Below are 17,166 nucleotides of genomic sequence, written 5' to 3' on the forward strand. Positions count from 1 at the left end.
TAATGGGCCATGTTCTCCATCGGTGACTGCCAGCAAGAGGCCTTTGATTCCAGGCTCTGGAGAGCCCGAGGGGCAAGCTAACCACTTTTCATTCAGACTTCCCGTGCACACAACAGCTGAAGCAAGGTAGGCTACCAACCCTGTGCAAGGCCTGGGATCGCTGGCTGGAGCTGTGTGCGGCTGTGCAGGGCAGAAGCTGAGAGCTGGCAAAGCATGGGCGCTGAGAGAGAACCAAGAGAGAACGCTGGCTGAAAAAGCATTGAAGGAAATTATGAGCAAGAAAACTGCTGCCTCCTATATTAAGGGATCCATTCATTACTGCTGTCACTACACTGCCATCAGAGTTCATCCCTACTTTCTAAAGGAAGTTGGTATGCATAATTAAAACAATCATATTTATATATTAATTTCTTTGCAGCTGTAAGATATACTTGACATATATCATCCATCTTTTTTTACATTAAATCACCCTTCAGAGCCCCAAATACTGTCTAACTTTCTTGGTCACAGGCAACTTGGAACAAGTGAAATGGTCCCTCCAAAGGGTACTGAGGTAGCCAGATATACTAGAGCAGATCATCAGAAAGGCTCAGTTCAGTAACATACAAACTTAGCAACAACCCCAACATTTTCAACTCTCACCCAAGCAAAGTTAGTAACTTCACCCCAGCAACAGCCTTCATTTTTCAACGGTGAGCTCCAGGCAGTAAAAACATTTCACAACGTATTTATTTTTTTAAGCAAAATCTTCTGATAGATGCTCTAAAAACTGGTTAGCTCAATTTATCCCTCTACGCTCTATTCTCCTCAGTGATCTAACCACTTCACAGCTTCAGGAAAAAACACAAGCTAGTTATGCACGTTTTAATTAAGCGTTCTCCTGTTCATGGACTGCATTCCAGAAGGCTTTTCCCTTCCTTAGGTAGCCTGAATTGCAGCATGCCGGCACCCTGATTGTGTGCAGCTTCTGTACTCTCCACATTGACAGCAATGTTCATGCCTACCTGGATAACCTCTGCTATCAGTCCCAAGCAGGGAGTAAATCACATGAGCCCTGCTTTCAACACACATAAATACACAATGGGAACTTAATCCTACTTGAATCCAAGAGATGGCTTCACCATTAGGCAATAGAGCTGGGTGCGGTATGCCTGTGAGAATGGTTCAGTGGATGAGGCTGTGCCACCATCTGCCACAGAGCATTCATGCCTGCATCAGACCTCACCAGGCTCCAGCACATGAGCATGCTTTTCGGGCTGGTGACGGGCCATTCCCTCCGGATGCCACAACGAAGAGCACATTCACACAGAGGTATCCGTCAGCTCTGAACATAGCATGCAGCCGAGTGAAACCTCCATCTCACTACCTTTGTGCAATGCTAACTCACCCATGAGGGCTGAAAAGAGAAAAAGAGCCGAAGATGCACAATAAACTGTTTGCAGGATATGGAGGAGACCAGCTCATTCAAGTGACATAAGCAAAATGTCATCAATGGTTATTCTGCCAAAAATGCAGAGAATACTTTAGTTAAAACAAGCAAAATGAACATGAATCTAGGACAGCAACATAAATAGCTGGAAAAAAAAGGTAATGACCGACTAGCAAAAGAACTCCATCACTCCACTCTTAACAAAGTAATTCAAAAAAACTCCCTGTATTAACACATTTCTAACAAAAAGTTTAGCATAACAGTGATCAAGTTTTATTCCTCCTTAGTCACCAACAGATTGACCATTTAGTGTATTATCTTCATATGCCTTGATCCTGCTAACATTTATACCACTACTTAAATTTAAACACATAAGCAAGCATCTGCAAGATTGGGCCCATATATTTAGAAATGATTCTGTCAATCTCTTTTGCAAAATCTGCATTAAACAAAACTCTAAAAAAGACCATCAGAAGAACAATCAGTACAGAAGCAATGCTCCATCTTTTTTATTGTAGCAAGCACATTTTTTTTTGTTGAATGGAAGAAGTATGTAGCCACACTTCATTTTTCTTCCTTTCAGGCAATCTATAATCTACTGGCAAACACCAAAGGCTTTTGTTAAAACAAATCAAGGTTATCCCAACAGAGATAAAAATTTGAAAGTAATGGCCCAACCTGACTCCCACTAACTTCAGTGGGAACTGAAGTAGGTCCTTCATGTTAATAGTGCATACACTCTGTCAGACAGGCTTTTTACCAGTAACTCCACTCCAACTTTTATATTGCATTAGACCATTCTAGATCCACCTTTGGAACTAAATGCTTAGGTGAAAAAAAAAAAAAGTTGATGATCATCCATCTCCCATTTATTTTCCCAGTTTTTATTTTCTTTTTAGAGCAGGCATCTTCTTATCCCCACACAGTCCTCTGTAAGCAGCAGAACAATGAGGCCGAGGACTCACAGGACCCAGTCTTCCAACAGGAACTAAGAACACTTAATGTGGTCTCAGAAGATAAGAGAGTACATGACTTAAAACTCCAATACAAACATTTAAACCTGGATCAACTCTTGCTTTTTTCTTTTCTTTTTTATATGTAATATACTTCCATAGTAGTTGTAACTACATTCTAATTAATAAAGGTCCTGATCCTGCTCAGTTATCTATTCACAGCTTTTTTGGTGGGATAAGGGCAACATACACTAGCACATTTTATCAGTCATAAATCTGGATATTGAAAGAACAGTTCTGGCCTCAGTTCTAGCCACTTATTCACGCATACCTCTTGTATACATTTAAGGTCAGAATTTAGTCCATGATGTTTAAGCTTACGTGACCATTTTAAAATGCATACCGAACATCTGTCTTCATGTCAACATTACTGCCTTGCAGTTGAAACACAGTTTTTCATTCCTTACAGATTGAAGATTTCTACTGTTAAGTGTTTTCCAAGGGATTAAAAATTCCACATTACACCCAAGACTGCTTCATGACTGAGGAACCCAAATCATATTTTCTAAAGAAACCTAGCATGTTGAAATCTAGTTTTCACACAGCTCGATCAACATTGAGGGTCCCAAGGGCTTAAACCATTTTGTAAATTGCACCCCAGCCCCAGATACACGTGTATATTTGTAAATCATGCTTTGTTCTTCATTTTCACACACATAGCTGACCAACAATTACATATCTGCAAAGGCTGCATTCTCTGATTCATTTTTGCTCACAATAAATCAGTAGGAGGTAACACAAAGTATTTCAACATTTTGTAAACCATCAGGTTCAATATACTTTACATGAAAAAATAAATACAATGTAGAAATAAATATCTTTGTTGTAAAAAATAAATGTTTTGTGTATCAATAAATAGAACAACTTGGATTCTTCTTCCAAGGTAGCCAGCTTGCTCTAGTAAATGAGCTTTTTAGCAACTATGAGTGTGTTCTTCAGAAGCATTGCAACAGTCATAGGTCCTACCCCTCCTGGCACTGGAGTGATAAAGCCAGCTTTCTTCTTCACTTCTAAGAGAAAAGAGAAAAAGGTATTGACTGAGAATGTTTCCAAAAAACTTCTTTTCTCCTTCAGTTGCCCATGTATGCCTAACTGTCCACAAGCATAAAGGACTATGAGTTGGAAAGTACTGGAGAACACAAGACAAGTGTATTACAGCCATGGCAGTTTCAGGATACAGTCAGGACCAGGACTGCAAGGTAGCGTTCCTCATTTGAATGTTATTACCAGTGGGTTAGTTTCAGGGCATGGTTTCACGGTCTGATCCACTTGCAGGTGGCTATCCTTTCCTCGTGAGAGCATACATGTTCACACAGCCTGTGGTCAGCCAGATCCAAAGTTAATCCCACTGGACTGTTTTGGTAAGGGGCAGTTTTCAACTTCTTGACCTGGCTGATCAGATGGCTGTAGGAATGCTTGAGCGACACACAGGCAGGACTGTCGTAAGGGGGCAATACAGACTTGCTTCACCATATGCCAACTGTACTACCACACCTACGGTAACCAGGAAAGCTATGAAAGCTGGGGATCTCATTCAGAAAGTAAAAAGACAAACCCCAAAGCTGTGTGTATTCTGGAAGAGCAGCATTAAGAGCAGGTAACTACCACTTTAACTACCCAAACTAACAGCACAGCATCAGCAACAGTCAAGCCACCTCTTCAGCCTGTTTTCCTCCCTCTGGCTTGCAGCTTCTAACAAAGATATTCAGCAATCAGAGAACTGCAGTGGGAAAAAGCACATTTTCCTGGCTGACTTGTTTTCTGCTTCAGTCTGGACAAACAGCAAAAGACAAGAGTTGTGTCTGAGGAAAAACAGATTCTAGTGAAAAAATCTGATTTTGATCTTCAGTCATAAATATTCAGCCCCTCCAGAGAAGGCTGTCTTTATATGCCTGGCTAGATCTCACTCAGTCAGTATCTTTTCCTTCCAGAATATTCGTTTCAGATAAAAGTAATTACATCTCCAAATCTGTTTTGGGACCTTCCCTCTCATGAGCCCATAGAGGGAAACCCTTTCACTGGAAGCCCCCTGAGGCATGCAGGTTTGAACACAAGCTTTACCCTGAGATACACCAACTGCATCTTTGTCCAGAGTGAAACTTCTCCCCCAGGCAAGGGAAATCTTTTTTTCTGGCCCTTTGCATAAAGTTTCTTTAGATTCTGCTGGTGTTTACCTGTGTTACTACGACACCTATACTGAATTTGGATCTGGAGGCACAGATCTTACTGAAATTTCAAATCAAGGAAAACTCTACAAAGTAAGTTAGCCCCGAACATGTACTATGTCAGACTATCCACAGTAAGAGTATACCTTGAATACTCATGTCAAGTACTAAGAGATCAGTATGTAGGGAATGTTTAAAAAAAAAAAAGTAGAAAAAAAAGGAAAAAAGTAGGAAAAAAGGATTTAAGGTTACACCTGTCTAATTAACTTCTTTGTACTAGGAATTAATATAATGAAGCAATAAATCATGACTTGATATTTGTATCTATTATGCAAAATAGAATCAACTGGAATTTCAGGTTACCTGTAAAAGAACCACATGTAACTGGCTGGGAATTCGTCACATGATAAAATGTAATGAGCAGTTATTTGCTAATAAAGGTTATTCTAAATGGCACATTACTAACCAGGTTACTACAGAGTTTTCTGTAAAATGCCACTGTGAGAGATATTTTTGTTTGCTTGGAAATAGTTTCCTCACCCCACTCACCCTACTTGTTGCCACAAAGTATATGAAATGAAGTGGGGGAGGCAGGTGCAAATTTGCAATGTAGCTGAACCCTACAGTGTGCATTACTATTTTCAAAACACCATTTTTAAAAGGGCACACACACACACAGAGGAAAAAAATGAGCAAGCATAAATGTGGCACAAGCACATGTATTTCCACACAGATCACTACAAAGTTCAATCTATACCTGACCATGAGAAGTGATCAACAGCTGGAATATTAGGCAGCTTGATTTTTGAACAAACAAGATTCTTGTCATTACTTTAAGTATATTCATCTTGCATGGATGTAGTGCTTTACTGTTAAGAATAATTAGTTTTACAAAAAGAACTATTAAAAGAGAATTTGAAAAGCTGGATATTGTTTTACTACACAGAACAATTATTAGATTCTAGGGGTTTTTAATGGAATGCAAAGCATCTCCAAACTCCAACAAAGGGGCCTAATAACTGCATTCACAGAAGTTAACAGCAAATATCTCACTGAACTGAGCAGTAGAAGATTAGGTCTCATTGAGGGGGGCTGGTAATTATGGCTGGGAGGGTTTTAATTACTCAGTTGACTGGTATCACCAGATATGCTGTTAAAATATTTGGAAAGGTAAACAAATCACAATGTGGGGTTTTTTACATTTAAATGGTAACTATGAATTAAGATCTCACATGGCAGTTATTCTTAATATTCTCAACCCAAATAATTTGTCTTCTTATTAGTTATACTAGTTTTAACTACCTACCATTTGAGATTGGTGTTTATGGTTAATATAGTCACTACAAATTCCCAGGTGAATGTCTTAATTACTGAAATGTACCCACATCTGAAGTAAAAACCATAATAATTAACATACTAAAATATTTTAGGCATTTTAAATGGAAGTAAGTTTGTTTCCATGGCAGTATTTCATGCTAAATAAAGCCTTCTAACGAATACCATCTACGACTTCCATTGCCTCTACTACTAGCAACTGTACTCAGAAGTAGACACACAGCGTACTGTTTTCACAAGCTGTCGGGAAATTTCTCTACCCATACTCTATCATTATGGAAATCATCGTGGGTCAGCATGGCAGAACCCATATTTTGTATCAGTTAGCATACAATGACCTGGATAGTTTATTTGCAAAAAGTCATCTAGGGTCCAGATTTTTAAATGAACAACAGGCATCTAAGTAGGGGAACTACCATTGGATAAATCTCTGTCTATAATAGAAAATACGGATACAGTGAATGCAATTTTCCAAGATGAATGCCAGTGACCAAAGGGGAAAAAAACCCATCTGGCCCTCAAGAACATAAAGAGATTTTCCTTTCCTTGTGCAGTGTAATAGGCTAAGCACAGTTCTAGGACAGCACTCCAGTGTGACAGATCTCATGATGGAAAATAAGGTGTTGCACTATCAGTTCCTTTAGAAGATCTCACTTATGCTTCTCAGCAATGTAAGTATCTTTGTCCTTAGCTTTAACTTGGGTTTCTGGAGACACATCTAGTTGGCCCTGGCATTTCTCCGACTATCTAGAAAGTGTTAGTATACAAGTTAGGTGCCTATGGGGGAGGAGATGCTATTTTGCAGCATCTTTAGAACCTTAAAATCTTCCTTTGATTCTTCAGAAGAAATGAAATATAATTATTTCCTTGAAAAACAGGATCCACTGCTTTGCAAACAGCCTTCATTCCTACGTTCCTTTAAAGCTAAGGACATCAGACACCTAATAGGGTTAATCACACAAACTAAGGGCAAGTCTCAACCTGAAAGCAGTTCTGGGTCTTGTGTATTTGCATTAACTGATGCAGAATAATTCCTGCCTAAGCACTGTTTTCACACAACTTTATTAGTCCCTGTAAAGCTGCTTTGGAATCACTGCATCCATGCAGCACTGCATAAGTGCTAATCACATGCTCAGCAAACACAGCAGATATCCCATGCTGGGCTGCTCTGCTCTGCATGTTCTGGGATTTTTCTCACTATGCACTGCGAGATGCTACTACCAGCCAACACCTCCCTAATTTCTCCCAGTTCCTTTTTTTGATAGTATTACCCCTCTTGCTCTTATTGAGGTAATTTTAAAAGCATTGTGAATGAAACGCAAGGAAATATGGGCCAGTACTCCAATCCTCATAGAGCTTTCCTCCAACAGGCTGCTGCAAATAAATCTTTCCTTGTCCTGTACCTCTAGAAGCCAGACAACAGAAACATCTCGGGGACAAAAATGAAACAGAAAGTTACGCAGAACAGCTACTTTCGCATTCAGCTAATTAGCACAGACAGGTGGATGGGATATTGCCATAGCTTTTGGACAATGAGCAGTGGCAGCAGAAATTCAAGATACCAAAGATTAATTCCTTAAACACCTGCATGAAATACTCCTCTGTGAAGAACTACCTAGACTTCTCAGTCCAGAACCTGGCTGCCACCAGTCAGCTATTAGTCAGTCTACCCTTCTGAGAGCCACAACCTAAAACCAGCACTCCTATTTAGCTAGCTATTCTTCCTATTTAGCTAACCATCCTTCTACAACTCTCCTTAGCTCAGACATCCAGCCAATCCAGCCATTGCAATAGGTAGTCTAAATGAGAAGGAAGCGAAGCATGCTAGGATTTCGAAATACGCAAAGTGAATAGAAAGCTTTCAAAACTTGCAAACTAAAAACTTTTCTTTTGTTAGCAGAGCATAACAATAGGAATGATTCCTCTGATTTTTGTTTAGCAACAATGTGCAGCAATAGTGAAAGCAGTTGGAACATCTACATTCTGTTTTCATGACTGCTGTTGGGATAAGCTGTACAGGGAAATAGTTTGGAAAGGATTCAGAGGTCTGAAAAGAAAGCAACAGCCTGGAAAGGTAACACAACAGAAGCAAGGCAGCAGCAAACAGCCATCAGAAGCAACTGTTGTTACAAAGCTTGGATTAAATATTTGTGTCCTGCAGTCTGTAGGGAAGATGCAATTTACGGCACCAGCACCATTTCCACTAAGAAGTTGTCTCAGAAGATATTCATGGTGAATCTCTTCAATTGCACACCTGCACATACTTGAAGGAACTTGTCTACTTACCCGACTCCTTTGTATTAGTCCTGTAGCTGTTCAGTACAAGATATATTTCCCATTTTTCATTAAACCAATACATTAATTTTGGTACAGGTAATCTGTCCAGAAGTGATCTGTGATTCTTGTCCATTCTCTCCTTAATAGTATCCAACACAAAATTCCCTGCATTCATTATGCACAGTCATCCCTCATTGAAAGGAAATTCCTAATACATGCCCATTGCCCTTGACCACACTCGTCATTTTGCTGAGGCACCCTCTTCTGCTGTTCAGTGTTGGAAACCTCTCTCTGCTCCTGGTAGCACCCATTCTCCAGAGTCTCTTTTATACTCCCTAGTTTGTGCAAAATACCAACAAGGTAAAGAATTCTCATTTATAAAACACTCCATTAATACCACATCATGTATGAAATTTAAAGTCAATTTTTTTTAAATATAAAGTTTTTTTTTTCCTATATAGGTATGTAATAAAGGCATAAACCTGGAAAACCAACTTTACTACCCGCTTTGTCAGATATGGGAAGAATCAAATTCATAGAAGTCTAGGCAGCAAAAGCTCTCTTGCTCCTTAAAATGAACCACACTACATTTCTGTACACGGTGGTTTTATGGGCCTTTCTAGTTCAGTTTCATTTAATATTAGTGAAATTTATTTTTGAGAACATTTTTGCCCTATGCCAGGAAGACATGTGGATCCCATAAAGAACACGACACAATTCTGCAATAACACCACCTACGGAAAGCCCCTCATAAGCTGCCAAAATTGCAACAGGAATTGGAGCTAAAGTCCAGAAGCTCCTTCCTCATTGCATTATAAGCCTCCATGACCATGTCTCCACGAGTCTTATAAATCTAATCAGCTACTACCAAGAGCAGGATCACTTATGGGTGATGCCAGTGTACTTGGCCATCAGACTGAAGAAAACCTTCGAGTTGGTTCTTGGTGCACAGCTCAAGGAGGAGCTGTGAATCCAGAGCTCCTGGAAAATGGCCCCTGCCACCTTGCAGGCGTATTACAACCACTGGGCAGGTACTGGGGCAAGGGCAGCGCAGAGGCAAGCAGCTCTCCGCCAAGTCCCCTCCGTAACAAAGGTTAGCTACTACACCGGTGCCTTACTACCCGGCTCTACCAGTCACTCCTGGAAATGGTGCTCCGCCCAATAAAGCCGTTCTGGTTAAAGGCTCTCTGTAAGTTGCTGCTTTATTTCATGCTCCTGGTCCTTTTAGCCCTCCTCCCCCCTTAGCTTTATTGCTGTGGCAACAGAATCCTATAAAACAGGGCCAAGTACACCCACGCGCGTATTATCCTGTTTGTAAAAAAACATTTTCTTCCTTTTTGTGACTGAAACTTGCTGCCTGGAAGTAACTTAAAAAATGTTGCTGGCAGTAGTCTAAGGACGACACCACTTCATCCTACCTTCTGTGGCTCCCAGAAGTTACAGGACTCCCCTCTCTGGATCATGTATTTTGGCAAATTCCCAATATAAATAGGGGCACACTCAACATACTGTGCTGGTTATTTATGGGGAGGTGCATATTCAGTCTGAGGCATCCTAGCAATATCACACTTGGTACCTCAGGGCTTCACAGCTGACTTCCACATGCACAATGTTTTTTGTCTTGTACTTTTAGATATCTTGGAAGTCCACATGTAGCTAGTCTCAAATACTCCTATTTTTTTTTTAATGTGGAAAAAGCTTAAAGCAGAAAAATAAAGAGGACAAATAAGGAAAATGGCAAATACGGTATTTGAAAGCACTTCATAGTACAGCATAGGATTTTTGCCTGGAATGAATGGTGAGCCCTGACAAGCACAGAGGCATATGGATGCCATGACTAACAAGCCAAATAATTCAGCAGCTATAAAAGAGTGACATGCACGAGACTGTTTGTTACAGCCTAATTGTTTTAAGTAAACTTAGCAATCTTGGTGCTCCTTCTCATGTAGTCAAGTTTAAAGTATAGCTGAAGTGTATTGCTTGGCTTGATTGTGCATACACACACAGACCAACCGTGGTCTCTCAGCCTGCTGTGGCAAGCACTGTCAAGGAAAAGGTCTCTGGCTGGGAGTGAGTGCACGCAACTCAGTTGCCTAGAGCAGCAGTGGACATAACTCAAACAAAGGCAGATTTTAGAATACTGACTTTGTAATTTCAAACCTTATTTTGGACAGCTATCGAATTCCCTTTGCTTGTGGTAGGAATTTATTATCAGGTAATTTCTGAAGCAATAAAACCTTGCCTTGATTTTAAGAATGGACAACATAAAACAAGATTTTTAATAGCATCATTTTGTTGTTAAAGACATAAAAATAAATTTCACTTTCAAATCCACCCCTAGATATTAGAGAACAGTATTCAAGCATTACTAGGATATGACAACCAAATGAAAACAGCTGTCACCCATCTAATAAAGTGTATTTCTACTACAGGAGATTTTCAGTCAGATCACCTGGCAAAGTCAGCCATACTAATCTATTTCTTATAAATTAAGTTTAACCTACGACTGCCCAGTTAAACCTCTGCTTTCCCCCCACACCCCGACATATTTTTCTACTTACAGGAGGAAATTATGAGAGAACAGATATCAACAGGCTGAATTGTGTTAAACAGGTGCTCTACGTCATGCCAGCCATTTATATATCTGGCCTCAAACTGCAAAAATAATCATCACTTGGGCTTAAATATAAATCCAGTCCAATGATGAAATGGAGGAAAAGGATATAATGATTTAGTACACAAATGTACTAGCTTGTTCCCTTTCATAACTGCTTTGTCAATAATCTGCAAGGGTGATTTACTTTTTAGTGTTTAGAACTGTATACACTGGAATTTTTGTTGCTAGTGATTTAGTGAAACTTTCACCGATACTAATGAACAACAATTTCCCTTTGGCAATGCACAGTGAAACGCTACATGGAACTGTAGCGGCATAATCCAGGCTGAAGTTCCTCCCTCCTTTTTGGATCTTCCCTCCCCCCAGGTAAAATCCTGAGAACAATCCACAGCAGACATGACAAGACAGATACAGTGCATTGCTGAAACTCTGAATCATGGCCTGGACATTGGATTTAGGCCTCTATTACATTCAGAAGGTCATATATAACAATCAAAAAACAAAAAAACCCAAACACAACCAAGTTCCTGAATGTCACATTTTGTTTTTCACATCTGCTAGAACAAAACAGAAAAATCCTGGAAATTGCTTCTGCTTCATTTTAGTTTAGTTCTGAATAGTCTAAGTACCTTTTACTTGTGATTGTACAAGCAGGACAACAGCAGAAATACTTCTTGTAGTATTTTTAAAGTATTTTTCTACTGAAGGTCTATTTTAAACCTGCAGTTATTCATTTCCAAAGACATGCTGGGACAACCACTCAGCTACGCTCGTGCGGGTAATTTCATTGACTTTAACAGACAAGTATCATGTATGAGCAAAATAAGCAGGAACTGAAGGAGTGATGTAATTTCATGTATATGCAGCAGGCTGGAAACATTTTGAATATAATTAAGCTTTGAGACAGTATGCCAGCCAAGACTTTAATAACCATGGAAAAAAAAATGTGGGCGATTTTCATACTTATCAAAATAAGGAACTGTCGAGAGCCATTAGTAATGTGGGTAAATGCTGTCTAAGCTTCCCACACACAACTCTGCCAATAAGCTTTAATTTTCAGCTGCAAGAATCCTGCTATTCCAGTCTGGAGCTTCTCCAGAGCAGAGATATTTAATCAAGTTACATTGTGAACTTGCTCTGCAACACATTAAACATAAAAAGATCAATATGTAACATGATTTGTTATCTCAGTTAGGCTTGCCCAGACTAAGGTTTTCAGGAGCTTAAGATCAACCCACATTAAGCCTTAGCATAAAGGAAACTTCTGAAGCAGAAGTTATTTCAAATACAAGTTAGAGTGAAAACCTAAACTGATGCATGAGAAACTGTGGTATGATAATACTTGCTATGAACAGTGAGAGACCCTACATTTGTGAAAGAGTAGAAACCATTTTTATAGCATACTCTTGAGACACTAGACTGATTCACAAAGGACTATGAAAACTTGGAGAGAAGCCTCTCTGTGTAACTGTTACCACAACACTGCTATCAGACACCATCTACATCTTTTCAAGGTAGCTGACATGTGTAATTAAAAGTAACACTTTCTCTCTTAAATAAAATATGATTTCTTTAGAGCAGACATATAAACATTAAAAAAAAAAAACACCCTTCAAATGAGACAAGCTATTCCAAGTATTTATCATCAGTGAATACCACAAACCGGAAGAGGTTTACCCAACAGGTTCATATATGAAGTATTTCACTCACCTTCAAAGTCCACATCCCCTACTAACTTTGTCTTTCCTGTAAGAGGATCATGGATATGGTTGATGCCTACGTCAATCACAGCTGCACCTTCTTTAACCATATCAGTTGTAATCAACTTGGGGATACCTGGAACCATCAAGACATACTTGATTAACGTGGCCAGATAGTCTTAGGTCATCAGTTCCCAATTACAGCCAAGGGTGTGCATGCACATATGTGCATGCATGGAAAGAGGATTCTTTCACTGAAATTTTTCCTATAAGTTATATGTAGAAAACAAGTTTTTCACTTTTACACAGTTTGCAAGTCTCAAGAGAAAAGCTGACATCTCTTTGATATGAGTAAATAATTTTAGCTAAGCCTGTAGTCAAAAACATAGTCAAGCATGATCATGATAAAAGATGTGCTGCCAGTTTGCATCAGCAAATCACCTCTATAACATTTTCAAAGAAAACTGAATTATAAGTATGTGTTGTGATCCACAAGAAATGGTGGCTCTTGTCAATGGTCACTCTTATCAATGGTCCAGTGATCCAGAAGTGTTGGAAACTACTGAAGCGAGTCATGTATGATGTTATCTCCACAGATTTTTTTTTTATTTTATCTTTTCTATTTTAATATCTGCATTGGATTTGTGTTACTCTCCTTGGCTTTTCTGATCTCCTGTACAATTGTTAGAGGCATGACAGTTCAAGCTGTTACTTTTACAATGTGCACAAACTACATGAAATACCACCGTTACAAAACAAATGCTAGCATGATCAGAGAATTTATCTATGCTACCAGCTTATTTTCACTTCTTGGAAAAAATCTGGAGCAATTTTAAGTGCCAGAAAGCTAACAAGAGAAAAAAAAAGGCTAACTTAAATTTACCCATAATAAACAGTGTCAGGCCAATTTGTTCTCCTTTTTTGCAAATATCAGGTTTTGTACATTGGAGAGAAACAGTTGGCTTTTAAGTAAAGCTTTTTCGACATAAGCTTCTCACAAGCAAGCCAAGAAAACGTACTTGATGTAAAACCTGTGGGATAATTGTACCCAGATAATTGGCACCAATAGTTTATTATCAAAATGAAAGTGGTGTTGAAAGGGTTCCACAAGGGCCAGGTATTAACTTATAACATCATTAATGTGGTGGAATAGAGAACAGTCTTACTAAATGTGGATAAGACAAAGCTGGAAAGTACTTTAAGCAGTTCAGCTTAGATTTCAACTGACACTGGCAAAAAGACGAAGAACATCGAAAATGATAGGAAATTCAACAGAAATGAAGGCAAGACACAACATTTACGTATAAATAGTTACCTTGCACAAAGGCAAGATAGCAAACAACCGGTCAGACAATAATTTTTCAGGAAAAAAACTGGGGATTAGAACACCAACTGAACATAAGCAGATACAATTATGCTATTGCAAGAAACAGAAATCCTGATCTATGCAATATTTTAAGGTCTCATGTGGGATCCTGCATTTTTTCTGTGGGTGTCAGACTTAGCTGATTTATCTGTCCACATCTCTGTAGAAGAGCAACAGGAACAGACCAAGCACTATAATGAAAAAATGCAAAGAATTAGCCTTTTTGATCTCATGACAGTCCTCATGGATGTAAAAAACTGTTGGGAAGAGGAAAGGAACTATCCATCTTCCATGTCCTTGATGGATGGGATGCAAAATACTAGACTTCAATTTTCCTTGCTGCACAGACACTCTGCAGCATGTTTCAACCATAAGAACAGATGAACACTGGAGCAGGTATAGCCTGGGGAGAGGATAAGGTCTCTGTCACTGGAGGTCTTAGAAAGCAGACTGGACTACGTCAGAAATTTCACTTTTTTATGCACTAGGATGGACTGGATAGAATTTCAAAAGATCCTTCTTGCCGTGTTTTTGTATGATGTCCATACAGACGTAGGGAAGCAGAACCGGGAAGACCTCCTAGATTCAAATACCACTGACATGCAGGAGATGCTCTGCTTAGTCTCTTCTACTCTTCATATAACCAAGTCATTGACACTTAGCAGATATGTTTACCAAAATCTGTTCAGGGGTGGAGGATGATTCCTGAGACTGAATATGAGAAAGCTGAGGCTTTTCTACATTAATTTCTGCTATAAAAGACCGTGCAGGGAGATTGTCTTTAGTCGAAGAAACACACTCAGCTATTAATTAAGTTTAGGAGTATTAATGGGTACTCCCATGACGCTAAGCTTTTACTGGGTAGCTTCTAGATAACACCACATTCTGTCACTTAGAGCAAATTAGGAGATCTCCGCACTTGACCAAAGAGGGCCTGGCCTCAGCACTACACACTTTCACCAGCTTCCAGTGGTCTTTAAGTATACAATGTCTTGAGGCGCGACTCTTGCTATTAAGAAACCCCAGCTAAAACTAAGTGCTGCAACAAGCCTCCTCAGCTTTTACGTACAGAAAAGATTTCCTCAGCTCCCTGTAGAAGAGCTCTATTCAACCCTTGACATTCATGGCACAATGTTCAATAGTCCGAACCTAAAAGGTCACTTGAAATTCCAGATAAAGAACATGAGTCAATGGCCTTATTTCCAATCAGCACATTCCAGCTATCAATCAAAAAGGTAAAGCATATGCATGGCTAGAGACACCAAAAACAAAACAAAACAAAACAAGATTTAGCTATTAAAACAACATTTAAGTACAAAAATGACAACTTAATTATATGCACAATCTGACCTGAGTATTAATGAAAGGGATGGCACAACATTGCTTTCTTAGAGAGTAAGTCTGGACCATAAAAGCCTTTCACCTCCTAAAGATCACTGCCACAAGACATTTCAAATAGCAAGTAGCACCACATATTTACTTTTTGAAGATCATTCTAATCTAGCTTTCCAAAAGTGCTGAAGTGAGAGGTAATAGTTTTATAGTATGCTCCACTTGATGCACAGAAAAGCCTTGTTCTTCAAGAATAAGAGTTCAGTAGGGACCCTCTCTGCAAACAGTATTTTTTTACTGTAATTAAAACTATTCTAAAACAAACACATCAGTAGTAATTTACAAACAGCAGTATGACTTGTGACCAGAGATCTGAAAGGTCATTCCTGGACAGGTGCAGAACAAATGAAGTATCTCCTCAAACTTTAAGGCAAAAGAGTACTTGAGACCAAAGTGACTATATGCTATTGGAGATCCAAGAATACAAGGTGCTTATATATCACCTGCATTGGCCTATCATAGCTTAAATGCAACAACAGCAATCTTTACTGTATATCCACTTTAAATGACCTTCTAAATTTCTTTCCTACTATGCAACCTCTAAATTGACTTTAAAGTTGGAATTTCCTGTCACTTAAGTTCCATTTATTTTGCCCTGTTTCTTGAGTGATCCTGTCGGTTCTATCTCTATGCCTTGAGAGCAATGGAGATCCTCTATTAACAGGGCAGACAAAGGGGGAATCTAAACTACACCCTCCCTGTCAGAGCAGATTTCTCTCTTGAAAAAAAAAAAAATAAAAGCGCAAATCCATATGTTTTTGAGGCTCTGTAGTTTTATTTGAGGCAATTGTTGGTGTACAATGGCTTTGGCTTCAGAGCATTGGATTTCAGCCAGTTAATCATCTGGCAATGCGCAATATAGGAATGGTCTTTGCTTTCCATTTCTCACTCCCCCATAGGGCACAAGCTTGAAACTCTGCTTGAGCAAGCCAAGACCTCAGATTCTTTCCTATGCCATTTGATAACATCTGGCTGTGTCTACTTCATCATACTCTTACGCAATCAATTGCAGGCTGGCTGGTAATTGGATAATGCTTTAGTCTTATGGGGGTAAATGATCTGTGTGTGGTACAGATGGAAGCATATTAACGGAAGTTACACAGTTACACCCTTTGTAAAATGGTTTGATAATAGGCCAAATACTTAGTAGCAACAAATAAACTAACCCCCAAACCAAATGAGATCTATTTACTCAAGTCGACTTTACATACCAAGTAGAATGAGATAAGTGTCAGAGCACCTATTCCTAAAATGCACTGACTGTAGAATATGAGAAAACCTTCCATTAATAATTTCTGTAGAAAAAGCTTTAAAAGAATAAAAATATTACCCTAGCTTCAGTGCAAGGACTGTAAAATAGCAAACTCCTAAGGAAATTAACCAGCCACTGGCTTAATAAAGCACAGTCTGGCAAATCAGCAGTTCCCATATAGAGGGGGCCACAGCTCACCTCCTGAGGGACACTGCAAGGAGTCCCGGAAGAATTTCATCTAGCATTTGGCATCCCCGGCCCTTCCTCTCTTAGCCCTCCCCTCCAAATCTGGCAGGAAGACAAGTTTTTTCTCTCAACTAAGGCAGACTGGAAAGCTGTGACAGCAGCAGCAAAATCACGAGGTAAAGACTACCTACTGCCTTCATCACCACTCCAGAAGTACTGCAGTAGCTACACAAACAGCACAGACAAAGCTGCACTTCATCTTCTGCTACATGCCTGGGCTGATGGTGATGGAGAAGCCCTCATGGGATGTCTGCATAGGCAAGGACAGTGGGCAGGGATCGGGACTAACAAGGGAAGACCATGGTGGGATCCCAAGTGCAGGGTGTGCTTATTGGAAAAGTTATGCTTTGACTAGAAATGCAAAAAGCTTCATG

General features: G+C 39.4%; 1 protein-coding gene across 4 annotated transcripts in view; it reads right to left on the reverse strand.

Annotated features, from left to right (window-relative positions):
- MTHFD2L (methylenetetrahydrofolate dehydrogenase (NADP+ dependent) 2 like) overlaps window positions 1–17,166 on the reverse strand; it is a 45,220-nt gene that overhangs the window by 9,591 nt on the left and 18,463 nt on the right. For 3 of the 4 annotated variants that reach the window (XM_067297472.1, XM_067297471.1, XM_067297473.1), the window contains exon 7: window positions 12,547–12,672. In XM_067297472.1, coding sequence (XP_067153573.1) covers window positions 12,547–12,672 — 126 coding nt within the window. Of the gene's footprint in view, window positions 1–1,728; window positions 3,453–12,546; window positions 12,673–17,166 lie in introns of those variants that run through there. The other variant, XM_067297474.1, reaches the window with a different exon arrangement.

The sequence above is a fragment of the Apteryx mantelli genome, chromosome 5, assembly GCF_036417845.1.
Source record: "Apteryx mantelli isolate bAptMan1 chromosome 5, bAptMan1.hap1, whole genome shotgun sequence".
In the NCBI taxonomy this organism is placed as follows: Eukaryota; Metazoa; Chordata; class Aves; order Apterygiformes; family Apterygidae; genus Apteryx; species Apteryx mantelli.